Source organism: Grammomys surdaster, unplaced genomic scaffold (genome assembly GCF_004785775.1).
Source record: "Grammomys surdaster isolate TR1022 unplaced genomic scaffold, NIH_TR_1.0 258, whole genome shotgun sequence".
NCBI lineage: Eukaryota > Metazoa > Chordata > Mammalia > Rodentia > Muridae > Grammomys > Grammomys surdaster.
The window spans coordinates 1,850,459-1,874,220 of NW_021604699.1; the positions used below are offsets into that span (position 1 = coordinate 1,850,459).

General features: G+C 38.3%; 1 protein-coding gene across 3 annotated transcripts in view; it reads left to right on the forward strand.

Annotated features, from left to right (window-relative positions):
* Exoc2 (exocyst complex component 2) overlaps nt 1–23,762 on the forward strand; it is a 164,251-nt gene that overhangs the window by 33,775 nt on the left and 106,714 nt on the right. For all 3 annotated transcript variants that reach the window (XM_028775674.1, XM_028775675.1, XM_028775676.1), the window contains exons 3-6: nt 925–1,101; nt 3,615–3,741; nt 11,958–12,071; nt 13,470–13,594. In XM_028775674.1, coding sequence (XP_028631507.1) covers nt 925–1,101; nt 3,615–3,741; nt 11,958–12,071; nt 13,470–13,594 — 543 coding nt within the window. The remainder of the gene's footprint in view (nt 1–924; nt 1,102–3,614; nt 3,742–11,957; nt 12,072–13,469; nt 13,595–23,762) is intronic.

A 23,762-nucleotide genomic window follows, 5' to 3' on the forward strand; every position in this document is an offset into this window, starting at 1 on the left:
CAATGAACAAACAATGGAAATAAAAAAATTTCAGTGTCCCTAAACAATATAAAATGATGCTATTATATTTTATGATGTTAGATTTATTAGTTTTTTAGTAAGTAAGCAACAAATTAAAAGCTTAAGAAATAAATAGGTTACATGATCTTATTTTTATTTTGTGATAAAAAATAATTGAAGTTGCCCCCATTCCTCAGTTTGAATTATAGCGTTGTTACCTGGCAGGGTAATTAACTCATGAGTGATTTACAATACTTTGGTTTTACACTATAATCTGGTTGGGCATTGCTTTCAGTCACTCCTTGTTAGGAGTGGTGATGGGCCTGAGTTGGAGTTTATTAGAAGCTGAATGATTGAAGGCTAGTATAGTGTCCGTTTTATTAGGAAAACACTAAAGCAGATAAACCATCACTGAGAAGCTCCCGTGGAGACGTGAGAACTGAGAGTAACTCAGTAGTAGCCAAGAGTGTGTCTGTGAATCACTGTGCTCTAGCCTATGCGTGATACACATTAAATACCCAGTTTAATCCATTCAGTAGACTGTGTGTAACTGAACACCAGAAAAAGCACACACAAATTCTTTTTAGAAGACAGGTACATTTAGAATCTTTTTGGAAATGATCACTAAATGTATTCATGTATTTTAACACCCTGTGTTAATAACTTAAACTTCTAAATAGTAGTGTTTTCTGAAAACAATTTAAGTCTCATAGTCCAAGTAATCTCACTGCCTGGACTTAGCTGGAGTCCAATATTGTTCTAATTCTGCTGATGGTGGAAGAAGTGAAGGAAGTCTTAGGTATCAGAGAGAAACCAGATTCCACAGCATGTGTCAAGGACTGTTGACAGCTATTCAAACAGGAAACATTATTATTATTAGGTCTTTTTATTTGTAATTTGTTGTATACATGCTTTTACTTTCAGGCTTGACAATTTGTGGACATAATTGCCTCCTCACGGCAGAATGGATGTCTGCGAGTAAAATTGTCTGTCGAGTGGGACAAGCCAAAAATGACAAAGGGGATATTATTGTCACAACCAAGTCAGGGGGCAAAGGAACCTCAACTGTCTCTTTTAAGCTACTCAAACCTGAAAAAATAGGTAAGACTCTTAGTGACTTTATCCTAAAGAAAATTTATTGGGCTTTAGATGTTAAAACTGGTAGACTTTGTGTAAAACACACTGAACTCTCATGTCTTATTAGATGTAGTGTGTTTGTTTTGACAAAACTAAGATGTATCTCAGAGTTTGTGTTACCTTCCTTGGTTCCAGACTCTCAAGGTAGAGCCTGGAGGCTGGCTCTGACTTCCCTGTGCAGCCATTCTCTTTGAGAGGCAGTTGCCTGTGCTGACTGTCAGTCAGTGTGAAGACAGTTATTGTCTTTCCAAGTTCCTGGTGAGATCTGACCCCTTGGTGGTTTGGAATAATGGTTTTGGCGCCTTGATCTTGAACATATGTCATTACTGTAATGCTGTTATTCATTTAAGATTCTAAGTGAAATAGCTTCTACTCTGGCCACATTGGGGAGGTCTTCTTCTCCCAGGGCCAGATGACATGCAGCCCTCTTGCTTCTGTACTCTGCTTTATCTCCTCGAGTGCACTTCTTCTTTCTTATGTACTTACCCCCTGCTGCATTTAATATTTGGGTCTGAGGAACCAGACTTTGACCTCCAATGGCTGGGTAGGTACAATGCCTGTTTTCTGTGGAAGTGAAAGAAGAATGGTACCAACCATTATCTACCTCATAGGATTGGATAAGTTAGAGGATAACTGTGAAGTGTTAACACTTGAAAGAACAAATTATTAATTTTTAAATTATTCCAATGGGTACTTTATCTCTCTTAATAAAATATTGCTAGGTTCCTCATTGTGATTCTGTAAGATCATATAATAATATACAGACATAAAATTTTTGTCTAAAACTATCAATCCTAATTAAATTCACTCAGTATTTCTCTCTATAGTGAAAAATAAAGTTTTATCCATCTCAGCTCATAGAGGTTTATTCTATAGTGCTGGCCTCCATAAGTCCTTATATGTACTTTTGAAGTAAAAATATGTAAGGAATACAGGAAAACTAAAACTTTAATTACTATATATGTTAATATTAGTATACATTTGTGTACAGAAATATAATGCTATTTAAGTATATATATGTATATATGTATGTATATAAATATATATGTATATATATGTATACATATATATACGTATATGTATATGTATATATAATCTTTAGAAAGTGAACTCTAAAATCAAAGTATAAACCTATTTTACGGCTTTCTGGAGGAGATGTAAACATTTTCCTAAAATTCATCGTTTTATAATATTTGTTTATAGAGCAAGTGAAGAAAATTTAGGTGGAAGTGAAATTTTATTTTGAATACCTAGTTCTGGGTATTTAGAATGGCTCATAGATGATGAGGACCAGACTTAATGACAGCCTCAGAATGTGAGACTTCTGCATAAGCTTGTACTCAGCCCTTGTTAATGTCCACAATGGCTGCTGAAGTAGTCCGTTTACACAGAGTCCTGTTGCTGTCTGGTGTTCAGACAGCCTTCTTCTGGGAAGCCTCAGTGTCTGCCACTCTTAGTCTAAGTAGCAGGGCACACTTTCTCTGAGTTACTGAGTACTTAGTCCTGCTTTGTTGCAGCCCACAGTCCCTGCAGTGGTGAAGGCTGTGCTATGCTGAGTAGGGCAGTACCGAGCTTGGTCCCATGAAAGAACACTCTCTATAGAGTTTGTATCTTGTTTGCAGGTATGCACCTAGTCTGTTTTCCCTGAATAATCTGTTATTTCTGTTGTTACTGTGCAAGCTATGTATTCTTTAACTAATTTAATTGTTCAATATTTTATTGGATTTACTAAATTGGTATCAGCCTAAGATTTTTTTTCTAATCATATAGGACATTTCCAGCATTCAGCATAATGAAGATAAGAAATAAGTAACAAGGACTATGTTAATTTTGCATAGCTATCATAAATACGTGTTAGTGTTTAGAGAGATAAAGAGTGTTTTCAAAAACAATTTAAAAACATTTGCATTGCACCTGTAGTAAAATGACTTTGAATTATGGAAGTTAGGAAAAGAACCTTGATGTTAAATACGAGTCATACATGTGTGATGGCTTCTCAGCAGTCACATGCAAGAAGCTTGCTATGGAATTAATGCTTAACCTAGGTCTTTTATGACTTGAGATTGCTCAGGCATTTTTTCCAAAAAGTTCAGAGTATTTTATTGAATAAAGAGATATTGTAAGTTATATTATTATATCTTATATTTTGCTTACCAAATGATATTATCAGTTTAATCACTAATATTTAACAATGTACAAATACTTTTATGTTATTCAGAAAACATCTGTTTTTATCAGAATGTTTTGTGAGTGGCTTAAAATCATCTCCATTGAATAATGTATAGTGAAATCATAAATCAAGAAGTGTTACTTTTGCCATCTTATAGAGTCTCAGTATTTGTTATAAAGCCACCAGGCATGAAAAGAACGTGAGCTGTAGTGCCCTTAAATCTCTTACAGAACAAAGCACTGTGGTGTAATATAAAGGCACCTGGAGAGTCTCTGTCTTATTGAGTGCATATTCCTAACACTTACAGGCATTTTAGATCAGTCTGCAGTGTGGGTGGATGAAATGAATTATTATGATATGCGGACAGACAGGAACAAAGGGATTCCTCCCTTGTCTCTCCGTCCTGCGAATCCTCTCGGCATTGAGATTGAAAAGTAAGTACCATCTGGCTCTTTAATTTACCGGCTAAGAGTTTTATGTTCTTGAAGTGGAGGGATTCATATTCAGGGATATCCTGGAGAGCACAGCTAAAGGCAACTTACCCACATGGGTCATTTACTGTATTATTTATTTTGATTATTAACTTTTTATTTTTATGGTAATATATATGAGGCTTGACAAGTTTTGGTTCAGTCAGTGGTTTCATAGATAAAAATCTTTGACAAATTTATCTTAGTTTATTTGGAGGAATTTACATTTTATGATTAAGAATATTTTGAAATTTTAATAACTACTGTCTTTTGGATTGGGGGGTTGGCTGTGGAATGTGTGACTCTTACATGATAGGCAAGTCCCCCATTCTGTAATATACTCTTGATTAATGATATGAGCATCAGTACATTTTAATATGTTTAGATAGTATTTGACATCAGTAGAATTATTTATTCATTTGCTTCGATTCCTTAGAAATATTTTAGAATAATCTGGTCCAAAGGGATCTTTTGTTTTTGATATGTCCTGCCTAAATTCTTACTTAAGCCAGCCATATTTAGCTTTATTTATCAGAATTGTGCCAGTTAGTGATACATTGTTTCATAAGTGAATTTAATGTTTTGTTTTTATATTCCCAAGAATAGTCAACTTTTTTCATATATCATAAGCAATTTATCTAATATATAAATTTTATCTAATTTATCTTCTGGCCTTAGTAATTCTGATTACAGAGTTATGTGATGGGTGTTGCCTCATGAACAGTCAGAGAAGGTAGCAAGTTAGTTCTATTAATGTCTTACCCAAATCTGCATTTTGGGTTTTCTAAGAGTAAGGAACGTTTTTTTCCCCAATAACCTTTTAATATCTAACCTTCGTGTCTCCTCTTGATGATCATTAATACCAAAATCTTATTTTGGGTTTTCTAAGAGTAAGGAACATTTTTTTCCCACTAACCTTTAAATGTCTAACCTTCATGTCTGCACTCGATGATCATTAATACTTTTGAGAGCAAACTGGGGTTTCACTGCTATAGTGTCCCTGCTCAAGTGGATACAAGGGAGCCATTTTGGGTAGGAGTTGTTTGTTGAAAAGCCCTAGAGGGTAGCAGCTTTTAGTGAACTTGGGATGTCTAGGTAGCATATTTAAAGCAGGGAGCATTCTAAAACTGTTTCAGGGTTTTCGATATCCTGTAAATTAAGATTGGGACAGTTCAAAATAGAAGGGTAGAAGGGAGGTATGTTTGCATATATAGGCTTACAGTTGATAGAAAACCCATGAAGGGCCTGAATCAAAACTCCTGAAAGTTAGCTTCTTTTTGAGTCTGCTGTGAAGTGTGGAAAGGAGGGATCATTCTGACTGTTCTTCCTTAGCCTTTACAGATGAAGGAGACCAAGGGGATGCACATGCTCTGTAGGAGAGTTTGACAGAGCAGCTGTTTTGGTCAGAGTTCCTACTGCTGTGGTAAAACACCATGACCAAAAGCCACTTAGGAAGGAGAGGGTTTATTTCATCTTACCACAATTTGTTCACAGTATGTCACCGAGAAAATCAGGGTAGGAACCTGGAGGTAGGAGTTGATGTAAAGGCCATGGAGGAGTGCTGCTTACTGATTTGCTCTACAGTTTGCTCAGCCTGTTTTCTTACAGCACCTAGGACTTCTAGCTGTTGTGTGACAGAACATTTTTGGAGAGACACAGCTCACATGTCTACTCACCCAAGATAGGAATCCCATGACAGGCCAAAGTATGGATATCACCAAAGTCCAGTTGGTGAACCAATGAGTTTTAATGGAGTTACTTACAGGAGTATACCCAAAGGGCTTGCTTATAAGAGCAGAAAGACAGCTCTTCACTAAAGCCCACCCCAGCATGGGTGGGCTCACAAGGCTGGGAACATGAAATAGTACACAGCCTGTGGGCAGCTCAACAGGTTGGAGAGTGTTCTTTCTAGTAGATAAGTTTGCTTAAACCCCTTCTAGGTAGCTTAGCTTGTTTCTGCTTCTTCCAGGCAGCTATTCTCGTCTCAGAGTCTTCTTTTCAGCTCAACCTCACTTTGAGATTCTCTGCTTTTATGCTTACTCTACCTCCTCATAGGGACTTAATGAATCTGATCAATTTCAGGGACTTCCTGAAGCTATTTTACATTATTTACCTTCATATCCACAGTTATGTATGAAGTGAGAAGGCTTCCTACTCAGGACTACCGTAGCTCACTCTTAAGGTACTTGAGGGTGGAATGTTTTAACCTTGGAGGGAATTGTTACATAACACCAGCCAAACTCAGTACCACCAATAATAGGCAGAGCCCTATGGCTTACCTACAGGCCAGTTTTATACAGGCGTTTTCTTATTTGAGAGTCCCTGTTCTCCAGCTTGCATCAAGTTGACACAAAGCTGACCAGCATAGCAGCCAGGTCTCATTGTCATAGTTTCAACCCTCACTTTCATTCTTACAGATGTTCTTTCCATAGTTCTTGCTGCCTTATTCTCTTCTTATCTTTTGGCCTTGCTGCTGCTAGCCACAGAGCAGTTTGGTGTGAACCATCTCTAGTAGCATTGTAAAGTCAAGAAGGCAGGCAGAAAAAATGGCGTGACAAAAGGACTCAGCTTGCTTTGGAATTTCTTTAGTTTCTCTTAAGAGGTAGTGTCCTGTGACTTGGAGCCAAATTCTGGCTTTGAATTGGGCATGCAGGGTGGACTGCTGACCACTTGAGGTCTGGCCTGGCCTTCTCAGGCCTTCCTGTGGGCTCTTGTGAGGGCTGTGCATGAGGACAGGTGAGCACTGCAGCGTTAGTGGCTTGTGTGCTTAGTGATACGTTGCTTCTCTCTGACTCAGAACAAAAACCTCTTAAGTAAATAGTGTAACTACATTCTGTTGCTGTGTCCTGACCAAAAGCAACTTGGGGAAAAAGAGTTTGAGAGTCTGGAGAGATTGCTCAGCGGTTAAGAGCACTGACTGCTCTTCCAGAGGTTCTGTGTTCAATTCCCAGCAACCACATGGTGGCTCACAACCATTTGTAATGGGATCTGATGCCCTCTTCTGGTGTGTCTGAAGATAGCTGCAGTGTATTCATGTAAATAAAAATAAATAAATCTTTAAAAAAAAAAGAAAAAAAAGAAAAAATTCTAGGTTACAATATATTATTGTGGGGAAGTCAAGGCAGGAACAGAAAACATCATATCCACAGTTATGTATGACGTGAGAAGGCTTCCTGCTCAGGACTACCGTAGCTCACTCTTAAGCAGCCCAGGGCCCAGCTCAGGACAGGGTACCACACACATTCAAGAGGTTCTTCCCACAGTTCCCAACAGACATGCCTACCAGCCAACCTGATCTAGATGATTCCTATGTCAGAGCCTTTTCCAAGATGATTCTAGGTTGTGGCAAGTTGACATTTAAAACCATCACAATTAAGTTTACATAATAATAAATTGTGTTAAAATTAAAAATGAGTATTATTTAGTCAAATAGATTTTCTCCTCTTCCCTGTCTTCTTCTACTGCTCCCTCCCTCCCACCTCAGAAACCTCTGTGGATTTTCCTGAATTCTGTTACAGGAGGATTTTTTTATCCTTTTGTTTGTGCCTAAGGCTCTGTACTGAGGTGCACCTTGGCCCAGGTACAGGAAGAGTGAGGGAAAAGAGAGGCAGAGTGTCAGACATTAGTGAGAGTCTGCTTTCCTAACACACTTAATATCTTTTGGTAAAACTCTTTTGTTCCCATAATAAGGTTGTGTTGGGATTAGAATCCTTACTGCCTTTTGTTTTACTAATCTCCCTGTGTGAATTTCTTAAATCATTTTAAAAAAATTAAATCATTGGATGAAGAACATGGAGATTTTAATATTATTTACTAGTGTAAAAATAGTAACTAACAAGGTCTGAAGAAGTATAAATGCATATCATAAAATAATCACTTGTGGTCCTGGTGACTTTTCAGACTACGGGGAGGAGGCCTTTGGAAGATGAGGCAGCACTCAGTAGTTGCCCTGTGAATGTGAGATTCACTACAGCCAACTTAGGTGTGCAGTGGAAGGGTGAGGAGTCCTGTGGTGCAGTGCCTGGGTTCTTTGACTATGAAAAAGCAAGTGAGAATAACATAATATAGGCTCCTTGATGCTTTTGGTATGAGTCAGGTTTTAATATATTTTATTGGTGGACTCAGCATGCATGCCGTCATCTTTCAGCCCCACAAGTTTTTAACAACTGGCATTTATTGGTGCCTTTGACTGTTAAAGTCCTTCATGTTCCTCAATTTTTAACTGATGTTTTTGCACACATGGTGCCATGGTACTTATAAAAACGTTACTAATTGCTCTGAAAAGGTAACTTTGCTTTAACTGAGACTAGGCTGGGCTTGTAAAAGGTCTGTATTTCTGATTTACTGTGCTGAGTGTCACAAATACATATGTTCTTGCCTGGTTCCAGTTATAATGGATACAAACTATTTAAGCTGTAAAAGAAGATAAAAATAGGCTCATATTAAGTGAAAGTCCTCACTAGATTTTGTTTCTTGAAAGTCCTGTCCACCTAAGAAGAATGTTTATCAAGAATGTCTTGGCAGTGCACTGGTCTGAGGGGGAAGGCAGAGAAATGGAACTTGGCTCCTGTTTTCAGTCACCTCCCACTTTTTGAGTGAGCTGTTACTGGGGGTTTGTGTCCTGTATTCAATTGGTGCATAGGTGTTATCTGTTTTATTTCTGCATGGATTTTGGGCAGTGTGCATCTGGCTCTAGTCTCATTGAGTCACCTTTCCAACAGAAGGAAACAGTGACCAGTTTTCCCAGTACATTTAGAAATCTTCCTTTACAAAAAAGACAGGGTGACAGCAGGTGACATTCCTAAGAAGTGTCTCAAATTTAACTTAGAATTTTGTAAAAAAGTAGATTTGTGGGCTATGGTACAGTGCCTAAGTCCAAAAACTATGCCTTATTTTAAAATAAAAAAAATCCCCCAATATTTAATGTAACATTGTAAATTATGTTGTTGAAATTTAAAGCTGAAAGAAATAAGTATGACACATGCCTTCAAAGGACAGCATCAGTTCATGAACAGTCAGCAGCCCTCCTGCTCTCCAGCACTGCACCATGAGGCATGCAAGCACACAGCATGCGTTCTAGTATGTGCTTTACAGACATTCCTGTTGTATGTCTGTCTACTCAGGCACCCTTTCTAGAAGAATGAAGTCTGAGTTGACACTGCCATCTAACGGAAACATTTTAAGGGCAGCAGGTGTGATTAGTGACTAAAGTGCTTTGATTCCTTCCTGAGAGTATCTTGTGAGTTCTCATGGTGCCTCCCAGTTTCTCCCTCCCAGCTTGTTGGGGAAAGTGCAGGGGAGTCTGAACACCCTTCTTGTTCTCTCACATAGTTAAGCTGTTGTGATCCTCAGGAGTAAGTGGAACCTGGAGAGCTTAGGTGCTTTCCCAGGCTGTGCATAAAGGTGGAAGGCTTGGGGGCTGTGCTCTTATGGATACTTTGTCTCTGCCTATTCCCTGAGAGTTCTGGCATCAGTCAGCTGCACTTTGCAGCCCTTGTTTCTATTTCACATTTTCTAGATACACAGGTCAAAGATAAGTCTATTTTAGCTTATTTTTAAGGCTAGATATTAAATCAAGATGCCTTCAGCTATAGATAACAGGAAATGCCAATTCATTTGTCTTAAACAAAAAGGACATTTCTTTTTTCACGATGTACAAAATTCAGAGGTGACACTCTTAGTCATGTTCACTGAGGTTTGTGGAACTCAGGTTTGCTCTTCTGATAAACCAGTTTCTGTCATAATTATAAAATTTTTTCATAATTCCTGGTGTTAAAACTTGGAATAATGATGTCCAGGGGTAAAAGAAGGGGTTTTTGTTTTGTTTTTTTCTGAGTTCTCTTTAGAATGTGAGACTTTTTAGAATGTGAGACTTTCCAGGAAGATTCCCATTAGCTTTTCTCAGACATCACTGATTTGAGTGGGGTCTCTGAGTAAAGGGTAAGAGGAGAGCAGCACATCCTTGACTTGTAGCTGTCGTTGTCCCCAGTGCAGATGCTAGTGCTGTCTGGAGTGTCCCAGGAGGGACAACCCAGTGTAAGTAAACATAAGGGGGAAGCAAACACATCTAAAGGCCCTGAATGGAGGTCCCTGAAAGCCACTCTCATGGAACATGTGAAAATGTACACATGGCTCAAGTAGGGTTTAGTACCCACTGAACAGAGTACAGCCCTCCTGTGGCAGTACTGGCAAGGGTTCTGGAATGACCCTGTTTCCTCTCTTTTTATCCTGTCCTAGCCTTGGACCTGGAGTTTTAGGGCAAAAGTGCCAGGACCTGTAACCAGCAGATAGCCTCAGCTACCAACACCAGCAAGTAACTCTTTAAAGATAATAGCATCAGAAGCCACCAGCATTTCACATGTGGCTGTTGTAAAGAGAGTGGAGTGCCACTCTCTTAGAAAAGCCCATCTCATACTCCCTCACATACCTTACGCTCTTCGTGAGCTTGAAATCTCTGTTGAAGATGTCTTTTAACAAACCCAGCTCTGCTTCATAGTGGCTCCTCCTGAAATTCTTTTCTGTGTTGCTCCAGGATCCACTGTTATCTGGGCTAAGGTTTTTAAAAATGTAAGGGAGCCCCTTAGGCTGCTGTAGGTGACTGTGTCTCAGTTCCTGTTGCCTCTGACATGATTAGGAAGGACAGATAAGACATTGGTCTCAAGTCTATTTTCAGGTAACTGGCATGTACTTGAGGATAAAAGAAGGCAGGACTGGGGAAAGGGGCAGTAGGTGTGTATGATTTATTAGTCCTTGCCAAGGTGTGTTCTCAATGGTCACTGTCTCAGTTTAGGTTCTGTATAGTTGTTGAAGAAGTTCTTGTTCTGTGTGGTGGTTTGAATAGGAATGCCCCCCCCATAGACTCATGGGTTTGAATGCTTGATGCATATATGGGTAATGGCACTAGGAGGAATAATGGCCTTGTAAGAGGAATTGTGTCACTGTGGAGGCCAGCTTTGAGGTTTTATTTGCTCAAGCTAGGCCTTGTGTGGCAGTCTCCATCTGCTGCCTATGGATCAAGATGTAGGACTGTCAGCTCCAGTACTGTGTCTGCCTGTGTGCTGCCATGCTACTCTCTGTGATGATAATGGCCTAAACCTCCAGCCTATCAACTATTGATCATGGGTAGGAAAAGGAAGCAAAAATATTACCTTGAGGTGAAGATGAAGTGTTGGTCATAGTAGGCTCCTTAGAATGTGTGGGAGCAATGTATGTCATACTTGGATACTAAGGTTCTAGACACACATATAGAAACACTTGAACTGCCTTGGTTTCTATTAGTATAGGGGTGTTTCTCATTGAATAAAATATAAAGGTATCAGTTTATAAAGGGACGTTCTGTTCTGTTTATACTGTATAATTTGGCTTAAGCAGTCTACCAGGGCTGGGGAAACATTTTTGATAAAGGGCTCAGCAAGTCAGAGGAATAAAGTACACACAGAAATGACATGTACCAGAGGGTATAATCTGTTTGAGGCTCTGAAGCTTTTAGTGTGAGAACTGGAGTTGCAGAAATGTGTCCTAAGAGATGAGCAGGTTTAGTACAGAGAAACTATTGAATGTGGGATTGAGAACTTGGACTTCATCTTGGAAGCAGGGATGTGGGTCATCAGCAAAGCCTGGAAGGCTGTATGCCTAGGGACAGGGTCTGGTCAGGAGAGACATGGTGTGAACTTTTCCTGAGGAATAACAAACATCTGTTCAACTCAGGACAGTGACAGGACAGTGTTCACCTCAGATGGGACAATGACAGGCCAGTGTTTACCTCAGTTAGAACAATGATAGGCCAGTGTTTACTTCAGATAGGACAATGACAAGCCAGTGTTTACCTCAGATGGGACAATGACAGGCCAGTGTTCACTTCAGTTAGTACAATTACAGGCCTGTGTTCACCTCAGATGGGACAATGACAAGCCAGTGTTCATCTCAGATAGGACAATGACAGGGTAAAGAAATGATGCCACTTGCACTGGTTAATTTTAAATGTCAAATTACCACAACAAAACTTACATGGTAGGAAGTCAGTCATAATATAGAAAGTATATTCCATACATATATTCAAATATGTTCTTGATAGCTTATTGTATGTAAACATGCAGGCTTGTATATTAATTTATTGTGTAGTTCTTGGGAATGCTAGTATCAGAGCAGTTGTAATGCATTTTAACTCTTTTTCTCTTTAGATGTAAACTTCCTCAGAAGAACTTAGAAGTGTTATTCCATGGCATGAGTGCTGATTTTACAAGTGAGAATTTTTCAGCAGCCTGGTATCTCATAGAGAATCACTCCAACACCAGGTATGTGGACGTCAGATCCTGAGCACTGAGGGGCTTCAGATGGCAGGCTTCTGCAGTAACACCGAGTTAAATCTGGTTGCAGATGGTGACATAGCTGTAGGTCTGTGAGTTGATTTTGCTTGAGTCCCTAAATGTCAGTTTGTCTGTTTCTGTGTTTGTAAAATGTCATTTTTAAAAGACTTATTCCTGATCCTACCTGTAGTCTTAGAGAACTAAGTAGAGGACTGTCCTTGTCAGTCACATGAAGACGGTGATTCTGTGTGAAATGCCTTTCCTGATCTCAGAGCACAGAAACCTGAGTCGATTTAGTGATACGTGACAATAAGAAGGTAGTTGGCTTTCCAAGGTCACGTGTTCCTTTGACATTTTTCTATACTATAAAGATCACATTTGTAACTTTTTGCCAGATTGATTTAAAACAGCAACATTAGTGAAAACATTTAGATAAAGAGTTGTTACTTAAGATGTATATTCTCTATAAGTCAGTGGGTTAAAGTATATATTAACAATTTATTCACTTACAGAGGTGAAAACCATCATTAGAAAATATGAAGAAAAGTTGGTATTTTAGTACATAAATTTGGTCTGATAATGTTTTAAAGCAAGTTCTATAAGAGTCAGTTTATAATTGTAGAAGATTGCTTTAATTTTTCACTATGGACACATTTTTTTTTTGTCATAACTCAGAATTGATGTGTTTTGTGTATGGAGTTACTACTTAAAGCAATATTGCGGATTATATTAACAGATTTTTGTCATATCAGGTGGAAATAGAATTTCCAAAATACCTTTTCTCCCTCAGCTTTTGATGGAGATACAACGGTATGGCCTCATTTTTGTTGCTTTGTTGCAAAATTTTAAGCTAGCACATACAGTGGTGGGTTTTATCATGATACTTCACACATGCCCCTCATGTACCCTGCTTCTTGATTCTTGTTAAATTTCGAGTCACCCACAGGCTTTCTGTAATTTTGCCGTTAAGGACAGAGGACCGTGTATTGAGTGGTGAGATGAGTGTCGTGTTCAGGGTTCCAGGACACTTGCATGAGGGAGTGGGAAAATGTGGTTTTGAACTATAGCACCTTAACTAGGCCAGTAGAAGATACTCAGAACTTCTGTCTGTCAAGTCGTGTATATTATATCTACATTTGTACGTCTTAGGGACCTGACCTGCTTGCAATTATCATCTGTAGATATAAGACTAGTTCCATATCTCTTAGCTATCACAATAAATAAAAGGTTCAGATCTAGATAAGAATTTACAAAGTTTTTTGTCTTTATGTAGTTATTGAATTAATGAATACGCTTCACAGGAACTGTAGCATGTCTAGTGTTTTACATGGAACGCATTATCTCGTCAGGGGTCTCAGACAGTGGATTTCTTTTAATTTGTTTCAGTTTTGAGCAGCTCAAGATGGCAGTCACCAACCTCAAAAGGCAGGCCAACAAGAAGAGCGAGGGTAGTCTGGCGTATGTGAAGGGTGGCCTCAGTACCTTCTTTGAAGCTCAAGATGCTCTCTCAGGTAAGGCAGCCCTGAGAACCATCTGCTGGGGCTTCCACTGTGGAAACCTGACACTGTGCTCCCGCATGTTTATGGGGTGTGACATTTGGTCTGTATTTATAAAAGTAGAGGTTTAAAACGTACCATAAATATTTGTTGCAGACTAGGCTGGAATCTCTTTGAAGGCCTAGTACTATAAATATTTGTCTCTAAAGCTCTGCTGACCCATCTTACATGTGAAACAGGAGACTCCTATACCTCTCCATGATGCTCAGTCTTTGGGGCTGATAAGAAATTGAATCCCAATGGGCAAAGTTCTAGAATTCTTTAAGTCACTTTACAGATATCACATCTTACTCATGTGCCTAATTCTAAAAATGGTCCCTATTATGTGTTTTATTTGGAAAGGCCTGATGAAGATGTGGCATTGATTTTAGCCATTGCCCCAGAGGCCCCGACAAACACAGTCACAACTGCTCACTCTGACATCCTATTAGAAGAAAGAAAAATTGTGTTATCAGAGTTTTAGATATTGCAGTGAAAGATAACGAGTAGGTTTTTTATAAACTGCCTTTAGTTTATTTTTATGTATTGAAAATATATAATATGTGTTTTTATATATTACTAGTATATATAAATACACATTAATAAAATTTACCACAATTATTATTTTTAAAAATTAAAGTCCCTGTAACTAAGTACTTGTATGACATTCATTTGTTTGTTTATCTAGAGAGAAAGACAGAGAGAGAGAAGAGAGAAGAGAGAAGAGAGAGAGAGAGAAGAGAGAGAGAGAGAGAGAGAGAGAGAGAGAGAGAGAGAGAGTGTGTGTGTGTGTATACCATAGCACTTGTGTGGAGGTCAGAGGACAACTTGTGGAAGTCAATTCTTTTCTCCATCATATGGTCCCTGGGATGGAACTCAGACTGTCAGGCTTGGGGGTGGCACTTTTGTCCACTGAGCCACCTTACCCATCCATACCTATTCATCTTACTTAACTGTATATTAGAGGGCTACACCTTCTTCAGAAAGACAGATTTTTAATATTTAATATGTTTAAATATTTGATATTTAACTCTTACTGTTTTTTAAAAAACAAACAAATTCCTCTTTTCACTAAGTGAGTATCTCATATTTTTCTTTCCTTGTAGGTGGAAGTTAGGACTTTGGTTAGGTGAGATGTACACACTGGGAGGGAGTGGACCAAGGGGAGTCTCTTCTTTGGTAACCCGAGGTGCCTTGTGGTTGCTGATGTGTTACTGATGTTGCTCTGCATTACCAGGATTTGTTTCTTGGCAATCAGAGAGACCTGAGCTTGTGTGAACAGCTTCCTGTTGTAGTGCAGATACAGTACTTACCAAACATTTCCTCTAGAACAGTGGTTCTTAACCTGTGGATCATGACCCCTTTCACAGGGAATGCCTAATACCGTTGTAAAACACAGATATTTATAGTATGATTTATAACAGTAGCAAAATTACAGTTATGAAGTAGCAATGAAAATAATTTTAAGTTTGGGGATCATTACAGCAAAAGGAACTGTGTTAAAGGGTGGCAGTGTTGGGAAGGTTGAGAACCACTGATCTAGAAGTATGTGGGGAGCTTCAGATTGAACAAAGAGCATACTGATATTAGTATATAATAATTTAATTACTTTATAGCATGTACAAAATAATTATCATAGTCAGTTTGACAAAGTCAATTTGAAAACATTATCAGCATGCCATAAATCTGGCTCCTTTGTTTTTTTATAGAAAGAGAAAAGATATTGTTGAAAACTAGAAATAATAAACAAGTTATTTTACTGGTGAAGGTAATCATGTTAACATTGTGATGTATTTTCTTTGAGTCTGTTTTTCTTTGCTAACATGAGTATAGTACAATGAGGTCATATCACATGTAGACTTGTGTATACTAGAAATCGTTTTTTCTTTTCTTTCATTAATTTATTTTACCTGGTCATACTCATTGTGCAAAGTGATTTTTTTCATAATTTTTTTCAAATATGTTATGTCCTTTAATTTTATTTACTTCCTGTCCAGCCCCTCCTGTTCCTGTCTCTCAGGTAGCTTCCCTTCCATTTCCCTCTGTGTGTATGTGGAGAAGATGTGACATCTGGATCTGTTTACTTCACTTATTACGAACTCCAGTACATCTTTATTCATGTAAAGACACAATTTCATCCTTAATTGTGCTGAATAAAACTGCTTGTTGTTTATTAAATCATCTATCTATCATCTATAATCTATCACATGTTCCTTATTCATGCATCTGTTAGTAGGCACCTATGCTAACTTGATAACTTGTCTGTTGTGTAGAACACTGCGGTAAGCGGGATTTGCAGGTCATCTCTCTGGGATGCTGACTTAGCTGCCTTTGAGTGTATTTTCAGTAATGGTATATCTGGGTCATATAGTAGCTCTATTTTTCATCTTTTGAGGGATCTTCATAATGGCTGCACTGGCTTATAGCAGTGTATAACGGTTCTTTCTCCCTACCCAACCCTTGTATCCTTGTCAGCACTGTTTGTTGTTTGTCTTTTCTTGATGATCATACTTGGATGAGTGAGGTGGAATCTCAGTGTATTTGTGTTTGACTTTCTCTAATGACTAAAGATGATTATCATATTCTCATCTGTCTGTTTGGCCTCTATGGATCATCTTTTGAGAAGTACCCTTTCATTTCCTTTTCCCATGTGTTAGAACTACTATGAGGTTTGGTATGTAGTTTTTTGTTCCATCCGTATTCTAGATATCAGTCCCCTGTCAGATGTATCATCAGCAAAGCTTTTCTCCATTCTATAGACTATGTCCTTGGGGATTATTTTCTTTACTGTACCAAGGATTATAATTTCATGCAATCCTATTTGTAAAATCCTGGTTTTGTTTCCTGAATAATTTTAGTCATTTTCAGAAAGTCCTTGCTTGATCCTGTATTTTGAAAGGTTTTTCTGTTTCCTTTGAACACTTTCACAATTTCAGGATTCATTTTGTACCTGATGGTTGGAGATTTTTGTTGTTACTTGTTTGCTTGTTTTTTAAAACCAAGTGAGAAATAGGGATTTAGTTTCGTTCTATGTATATCCAACACGTGGATACCATTTCCCCAACACCATTAAAGAGGCTGTCTTCAGTATATGTTTTTGACACCACTGTCAACATTTTTTCAGTCCTCTCTTTTATTCCATTAATCAGTCTCTCTCCCTCCCTCCCTCCCTCCCTCCCCCCCCCCCCCCCCCCCCCTTCCTCCCCCCCCCCCCCCTTTCTCATGTGTGTGTGTTAGTGTTAGTACTGTGCCTGGGTGAGTGGGGTCATCTAAAGGAGAATGGGTAACACTTCAGGACCTGTATCCTGGATCAACACTAACATGCTGTGGTGGTTTGAGTGTCTCTCCCAAAATCTTAGTCATATGATTACTTGTACCCAGTTGGAGGTGCAGTTTGGGTATACTTAGAAGGTGGGGCCTTGTTAGAGGAAATATGTCAATGAAGACAGGCTTTGGGGGTTCAGACCTTTGTTCCTTGTGCACTTTCTGTTTTGTGCTTTTGGTTCAAGAAAAAGGAAGCTCTCAGCTTCCTTCTCAAGCAAATACGTGTTCACTCTGTCATCAGGACCTGTGTCCTAACCCTCTGGAACCATAAGCCTAAGTAAACCCTGTATTTATAACTTGCCTTTGTCATGGTGCTTTATCATAGCAATAGAATAGTCACTAATACACACTTCCCTCCTCAACATCCATCAATTCTCAGTAGCTCCTCACATAGGGGTGGAGCTTTATAAACATCTCTCCACTTCTGTGTTGGCTTGATATTGGATAGGTCTTACATATATAATCCCAGCCCCTGTGAATTCATGTGTACAACAGAGTTATTATATCTGACAAATATTCATTCACTTCCTCTGGCTCTTACAGTCTTTTTGTGCCCTCTTCTGTGCAATGATTCCTGAACCTTGGTGTAGGGAGCTCTGATATAGATGTCCAATTTAGAGCTGAACGTTCCTGTCTCTTTATACATTGATCAGTTGTAGGTCCCTATATTGATATCCATCTACATAAAGAAATGTCTCTAATGAAGACTGAGAAATGCACTAATCTATGTCGATGAAGATAAGAACTTTGAGTGCAAGTTATTATGATGGTTCTCCTCTAGGATCTTGCCATCCATGGGTTTTTGTGCCACTCAACAGTCAGATATAAGTTCTCTTATGGAAGAGACTTTGAATCCTTTTGGAAAGTGTGTCGGTTAGTCCCATGACATTCCTGCCACTTTGTACCAGTGGTCATGTCTTGCCAGTTACTATGACTCATGGGATCACAGCCAGGTAAGAATGTTGATGAGGTTTCTTCCCTGAAGCATATATAGCATCTTCCAGAATATGAAAGCTAGATAGTAGAGATAAGGTTTCTAGGTTAGTGCCAGATGGATTTTTCCATGTCTTGCCATCAGGTTCTTGAGGAAACTAAGAACAATGACAGTAGCAGTGGAAATGATGAAACTGGAAGGGTCTGTGAGACCTCACTGACCAGAAACTTGAAAAGAAATATACACCTGTCGCTCAGCTTTTTATTTGTCTATGGCTTGTGGCATTGTGTCCCCATACCTTCATTGTAGGCTAACTCCACTGTGTTACTTGTACATGTATGCATATGTGTACACACATATATGCATATATGTGAATATATGCATTTTGTGAAAGTTCTACAAGAGTAGGTTTCCTTATTGCATTTTCAAAGGTCTTGTGTTAGTTATCTCTTCCCATGCTCCCTCTTCTTCCCTGTTCTCCTATTCATACCCCATTTAACCTTCCTGTTTCAATATTTGTTTTTACCCTTTCATACAACTTGTGTTCTATACCACTTCCTATGAAATGTCACCTTCCTGCCATGGTCTTGTACATATTTCCTGCCCACTATATATATTCCAGATGTAAAATGTTTGGAAATTCAAAGGTAAGATCCACATATGCAAGAAACCAGGCAGTGTGTTATCTTTCTGGATCTGGGATACCTCATTTAGAATGATTATTTCTGGCTCTATCCATTTACCTGTGAATTTCATTTTTCTTTATAGCTAGATAATATTCCAATATATACATGTACCATATTTTCAATATCAATCCATGAATTGAAGGGCATCTAGGCTATTTTATTATTTTGCTGTTATGAAGAGCAGCCATTGATATGAATGAACAAGTGTTTCTGTAGTGGAATATAGAGTCCTTTGGGTATATGCTCAAGAATCTTATAGCTAGATCATATGGGAGATCTTTCTGTACCTTTTTGAGGAACTTTCACACTGATTTTTCATAGTGAAATTAGTTTGCATTCCTACCAACAATGAATAGGTATTTTAAAAAATGTTTCTTATTCATAGGTCTTCTTTTAAGAACTCCTTTTAGTTCCATGCCGTAAATTTTTAATCTGATTTTTATTTTAGGTTTCTATTTAGTTCCTTGTATATATTCCTGACAAAAATCCTGTCAAATGTATATCTGGTAAAGTTTCTTTTCCCATTATTTAGACTTTGTCTTCCCATGAGTGGAGGTGTCCTTTGCAACACAGAAGGTTTTTAGTTTCCTGAGGTCCCATGTATCAGCTGTTGCTGGTCTTAATGCCTGCGCTCTGAATACCATTCAGAAAGGTCCTGTGCCTACACAGTGAAGTGTGTTTTCTACTTTCTCCTCTTAACAGAAAGGGGTTTAAGGAGTCATGTCTTAGGAAGTCTTTGATCATTGAAATTGGGTTTTATTTGGGGTGAAAGATTAGGGCCTACTTAATTGTACATGGAACCCTCTGGTTTGACCAGCACCGTTTATTGAAGATGCTACATTTTCTCTGGTGTGTATTGTTGACTCTTTGTCAAAAGTCGAGTATAGGTACATAAACATATCCAGATCCTCAATTCTATTCTATTGATCAGTTTGCTTGTTTTCTGTCAATATCACACACACAGTTTTGTTTTGTTTTTAATTAATACTCCAGATCTCAAGTAGAGCTTAAAATGAGGGATGGTGATAGCTCCCTCAGTCTTTCATTGTTCAGGATTATTTTGACTACTCTGAATTGTTTGTTTGTTTGTTTGTTTGTTTGTTTGCAAGTAAAATTTAAGATACTTTTTCAATTTCCATGAAGAATTGTATTAGGATTTTGATAGAAATTGCATTGAATCTATAGATTGCTTTTGGTAGGATGGCTGTGATTACAGGCCTTTCCATCTTTTGGAATCTCCTTCAATTTATTTCTTCTGTGTCTTAACAGCTTTATTTTATAAATCTTTCACATTTTTGGATTTATTTTAAGATTTTGTTTGTTTCATAGTTTTTTTTTATGTGTGTGTAGCTATTGTGAATGAGATTGTTTCTCTGATTTCTCAGTATATTTGTTGTTAGAATAGCCAACCCCAGTATACCAGAATTTCACAGTTATGAGAGGTTTTTTTAATACTTGGTTTATCAGTATATTAGATTTATTTTGAGACTGGTTAGTTTGCATTTTATGATACAATTTAAAAGCAGATCTCAAGTAGCATGTTTTTTTCCTTATGCCTTAGTATAAATCTCCTTCATAAGAGCATTTATATATATAACTATAATACTACTAGAACAACTAATAAAATTAGTAAGAATTTTTCATTTTCAATTCAATTGCAAGTCATGTTCAAATGTCTCCAGTCGTCCCCCAAACTTTCCTAGTGCTATCGTATTCAGATCAAGATATTAATTGATGGGATTTCTTTTTACTTTGACCCGCTTAAGTATCTTTTAAACTAGCAGGGATCCTCTTATTTTTACTCTCTTAAATTTTCATGTCGTGAAGAAACAGACTCACTAACCTTGTATGGTATTCTATGCTGGGAAGTTCAATGACTTCCACCCCATGGTATCATTTAACAACGTTGTATTTCTGGATTCAATTTCAGTGTTTTGGTCTGAGAGCATGTTGTTCTTGTTGTACCAGAAGTGGTGATGTTGATGGTTAGGCTTCATCAGACACGAACACACACACACACACACACACACACACACACACAGAGAGAGAGAAAGAGAGAGAGAGAGAGAGAGAGAGAGAGAGAGAGAGAGAGAGAGAGAGAGACAGTTAGTTTCTGTTGTCTATATTTTTCTTTTTATTTTAGTTTGGGAAATACTGAATTTAATAGAAAAAATGTTCTTATTTTTTATTTTTAGTATTGTATTATAGTTTTCAAATTACTTAATATCTGGGTTATAGGCCTTGTCATGCATGGTCCTTTTACTTTCTCTGTATTATTTATTTTGTTTTCGTTTACTGAAAGTAAGATTTATTTTCTCATAAGTATAACCTGATTACAGTTTTTCTCTCCCTCTATTTCTTCCCACTTCTCTTCCCCCCAGATCTATTTATTCCCTTTCTGTTTCTCATTAGAAAAGAACAGGCTTCTAAGAGGTAACAACCCAACGTGACAAAATAGAATATACTAAGATAAAACACAACCATCACATCGAGGTCAGGCAAGACATCCCAACAGAAGGAAAAGATCTCCAAGAGCAGGCACAATATTCAAAGATCCCTCCCTAGTTTACATACTCAGGAGTCCATACAAATACTAAGCTGACAGCTATAATATATATGCAGTGGACCCGGTGCATGTCTGTGTCTCTGAGTTCGTATAGCCTTGCTTAGTTGATTCAGTGGGCCTTGTTCTTCTGGTGTCCTCCATCTCACCAGTGTTTTCTAAGGGCTCTCTCTTCATGGCTGGCTGTGGGTCTCTGCAACCGTTCCTGTCTGCTGCGGTGATGACTGAGTAAGGCACTGATCTATGAGTGTAGCAAAGTAGCATGAGGGGTCATCTTACTGCTATGTTCTTTTAGTACAACAGTATTATTTGATTTCACTGTAGACCCCTGGCTATAACTCCAGTTCCAAGGGATCCAGTGCCGCCTTCTGGTCTCCAGGACATGTGATACACAGAGTGCATGTGGTGCACAGCCATACATGCACACAAAATAAACTAAATTAAATAACACAAACTGAAACAAAGCTTTTGGTGCTGGGAATTAAATGCAAGACTTAACACATGCTAGGCAAGTACTCTACTGCTGATCCATATCTTAGTCCTATCCATAATGCCTTTAGTAAACCTTGAGAAGTTTTGTTTTTATTATGTGACTTACAAGCAATGTATGATAGGAGTTATGGTTTTAAAAAACACTATTCTGAGAGCCTTTGTCTGTCGTTGGATTGCAAGACAGTGATCCCTGTAGACACTGATTCCAGTGATGGTGTTATTGGGAAGAAATTGTAAGCCAACATGGTTCTTTTATTTGTATATAAATTAGTTGTTCATTTCCACGAAAATGATTAAAAGATATATTTGTTTAGCCTTGAATTAAAAAGGAGGAGTGCATAAGTGAGCGCCAGGCAGACACACGCCCTACAGAACATACTGAATGTCTTGTTTCCACTTGCTTATTTCTGTGCTTGATAGACTTTGGAGGGTGCCAACCAATGCCTTCAGTTCTCAAAAACAGGTTTCTGTGCTGCTAGTCTTTGATGTCCTGTGTTTGTAGGAGTAGATAAAGGGGCAGAGTGATAAAACCAAAGCCCAGTTCTCTTCCAGATATCCTCCGTGGGTGGTTGTCATTGTCTAGACTGAGAACTAGCCCAGGACTACTTCTCAGCTGATCTCAACCAGATATGCAGTTTGAAATCTCTTTGACTTTTTTTGCATTCTTTTTTTTTTTTTCATAAAATACCATTGTACACCCAGCAGTATTTTAGTCAGAATGTGACAAGCATTGTGTCATTTCCAGCAACAGGAGTCTTTCCCTGATTTACACTTTGCTGTTTTCTCCCACTTTTTGGTGGCTTTGATGCTCCTGAGGGTCTCCAGTTGCTGTTCAGGCAAGCCCCTAGCAAACTTTTAGCTTGAGAAATGTTTCTGCTGCATAAACTATGTAGCAGATGTAAGAGGCCCTCTGAGCTCAGTGGCACCTTTGGTTCAACTCCTCTGTTCCTTTACCATTTCCCTGAATGCCCTTGGAGCTCATGCATTTAAATCTGAGTGGCTATTTGTTTTTGGTGGCAACCCCAAAATTCTGACTGTTTTGCTGTGGCCAAGCTGAATGAATAGTCTTGGCAAAGAGACCAAAGCAGGGTCCATATACAAGCAACTCATTACCGGTTTGCCTGTTGTACCTACTCCAGGAATTCTGAAACGGAGCTGGGGTTTTGCCATTTTCTGTCTGTTGATGTATGATGTAGTGTAGGCAGAGTGCTAGGACAGTTACCTAAGTGAGTCATTCCTACCTGTTGGCTTTATGTGGCAGCTGAGATTGTCTTTTATTAGTTTTTATTTGTAGTATAATTAGGGAAGAAAAGGAATCATAAGTTACTTGCCCAATTTAAATGTAACCTATGGTTTAACCACTATGTTAACTTTCTGTTACTTCCTCTTACTATAACTAAGTATTTGTGATAATTGACTTACAAGAAAAAAGGTTCATTTTGGCTCTTGATTTCAGGGATTTTGTTCTAAGTTGCCTAGGTTTGGTGGTGAGTATTGCTTTGGTTCTCTAATGAGGCATCTTGTCATGGTGGAGTGTATGGCAGAACATTAACAGAAAGCAAAAAGCAATCAGAGGCAGGACGCAATGCAATAGTATTCCCTTTAAGGGCATGCCCAAATAACCCAGCTTCCAGTACCATCACATGTAATCAAACCTTTCACATGCAGATGTCCTTGAGGACAGTCAGCACCTAAACTATAGCACTGACAGAAGTTTTCTATGATATTTAATAGAAACCAAATATTTAATGGGCATGTTAATGAATTTGAATTAGCAAAATACGTATTTCATCCCTTCCACCTCTTGTTTACTAAGTATAACCTTCAGAGACTGGGACATTAACATGACTAAGGTACAGCCTATCTATATAGGTCTGGAACTAACCATGCCCATGCTTTTAAGGGTAGCTGTAAGAAAAAAAAATGATGAAGATAATGACTCTAGGATAGAGACTGTAACATTTTTACTCTGTGGTTGTTTATGGAACTAGTCTCTGCTTTGGCTTTAATGTTCTGTCTCATACAGGCTGGCAACAGACACAGTGGTTAGAGCATATAACACGGCCTGGATCAGCCGTGCATTTATCTAGGTTCATATTCTCTCTCTCTCTCTCTCTCTCTCTCTCTCTCTCTCTCTCTCTCTCT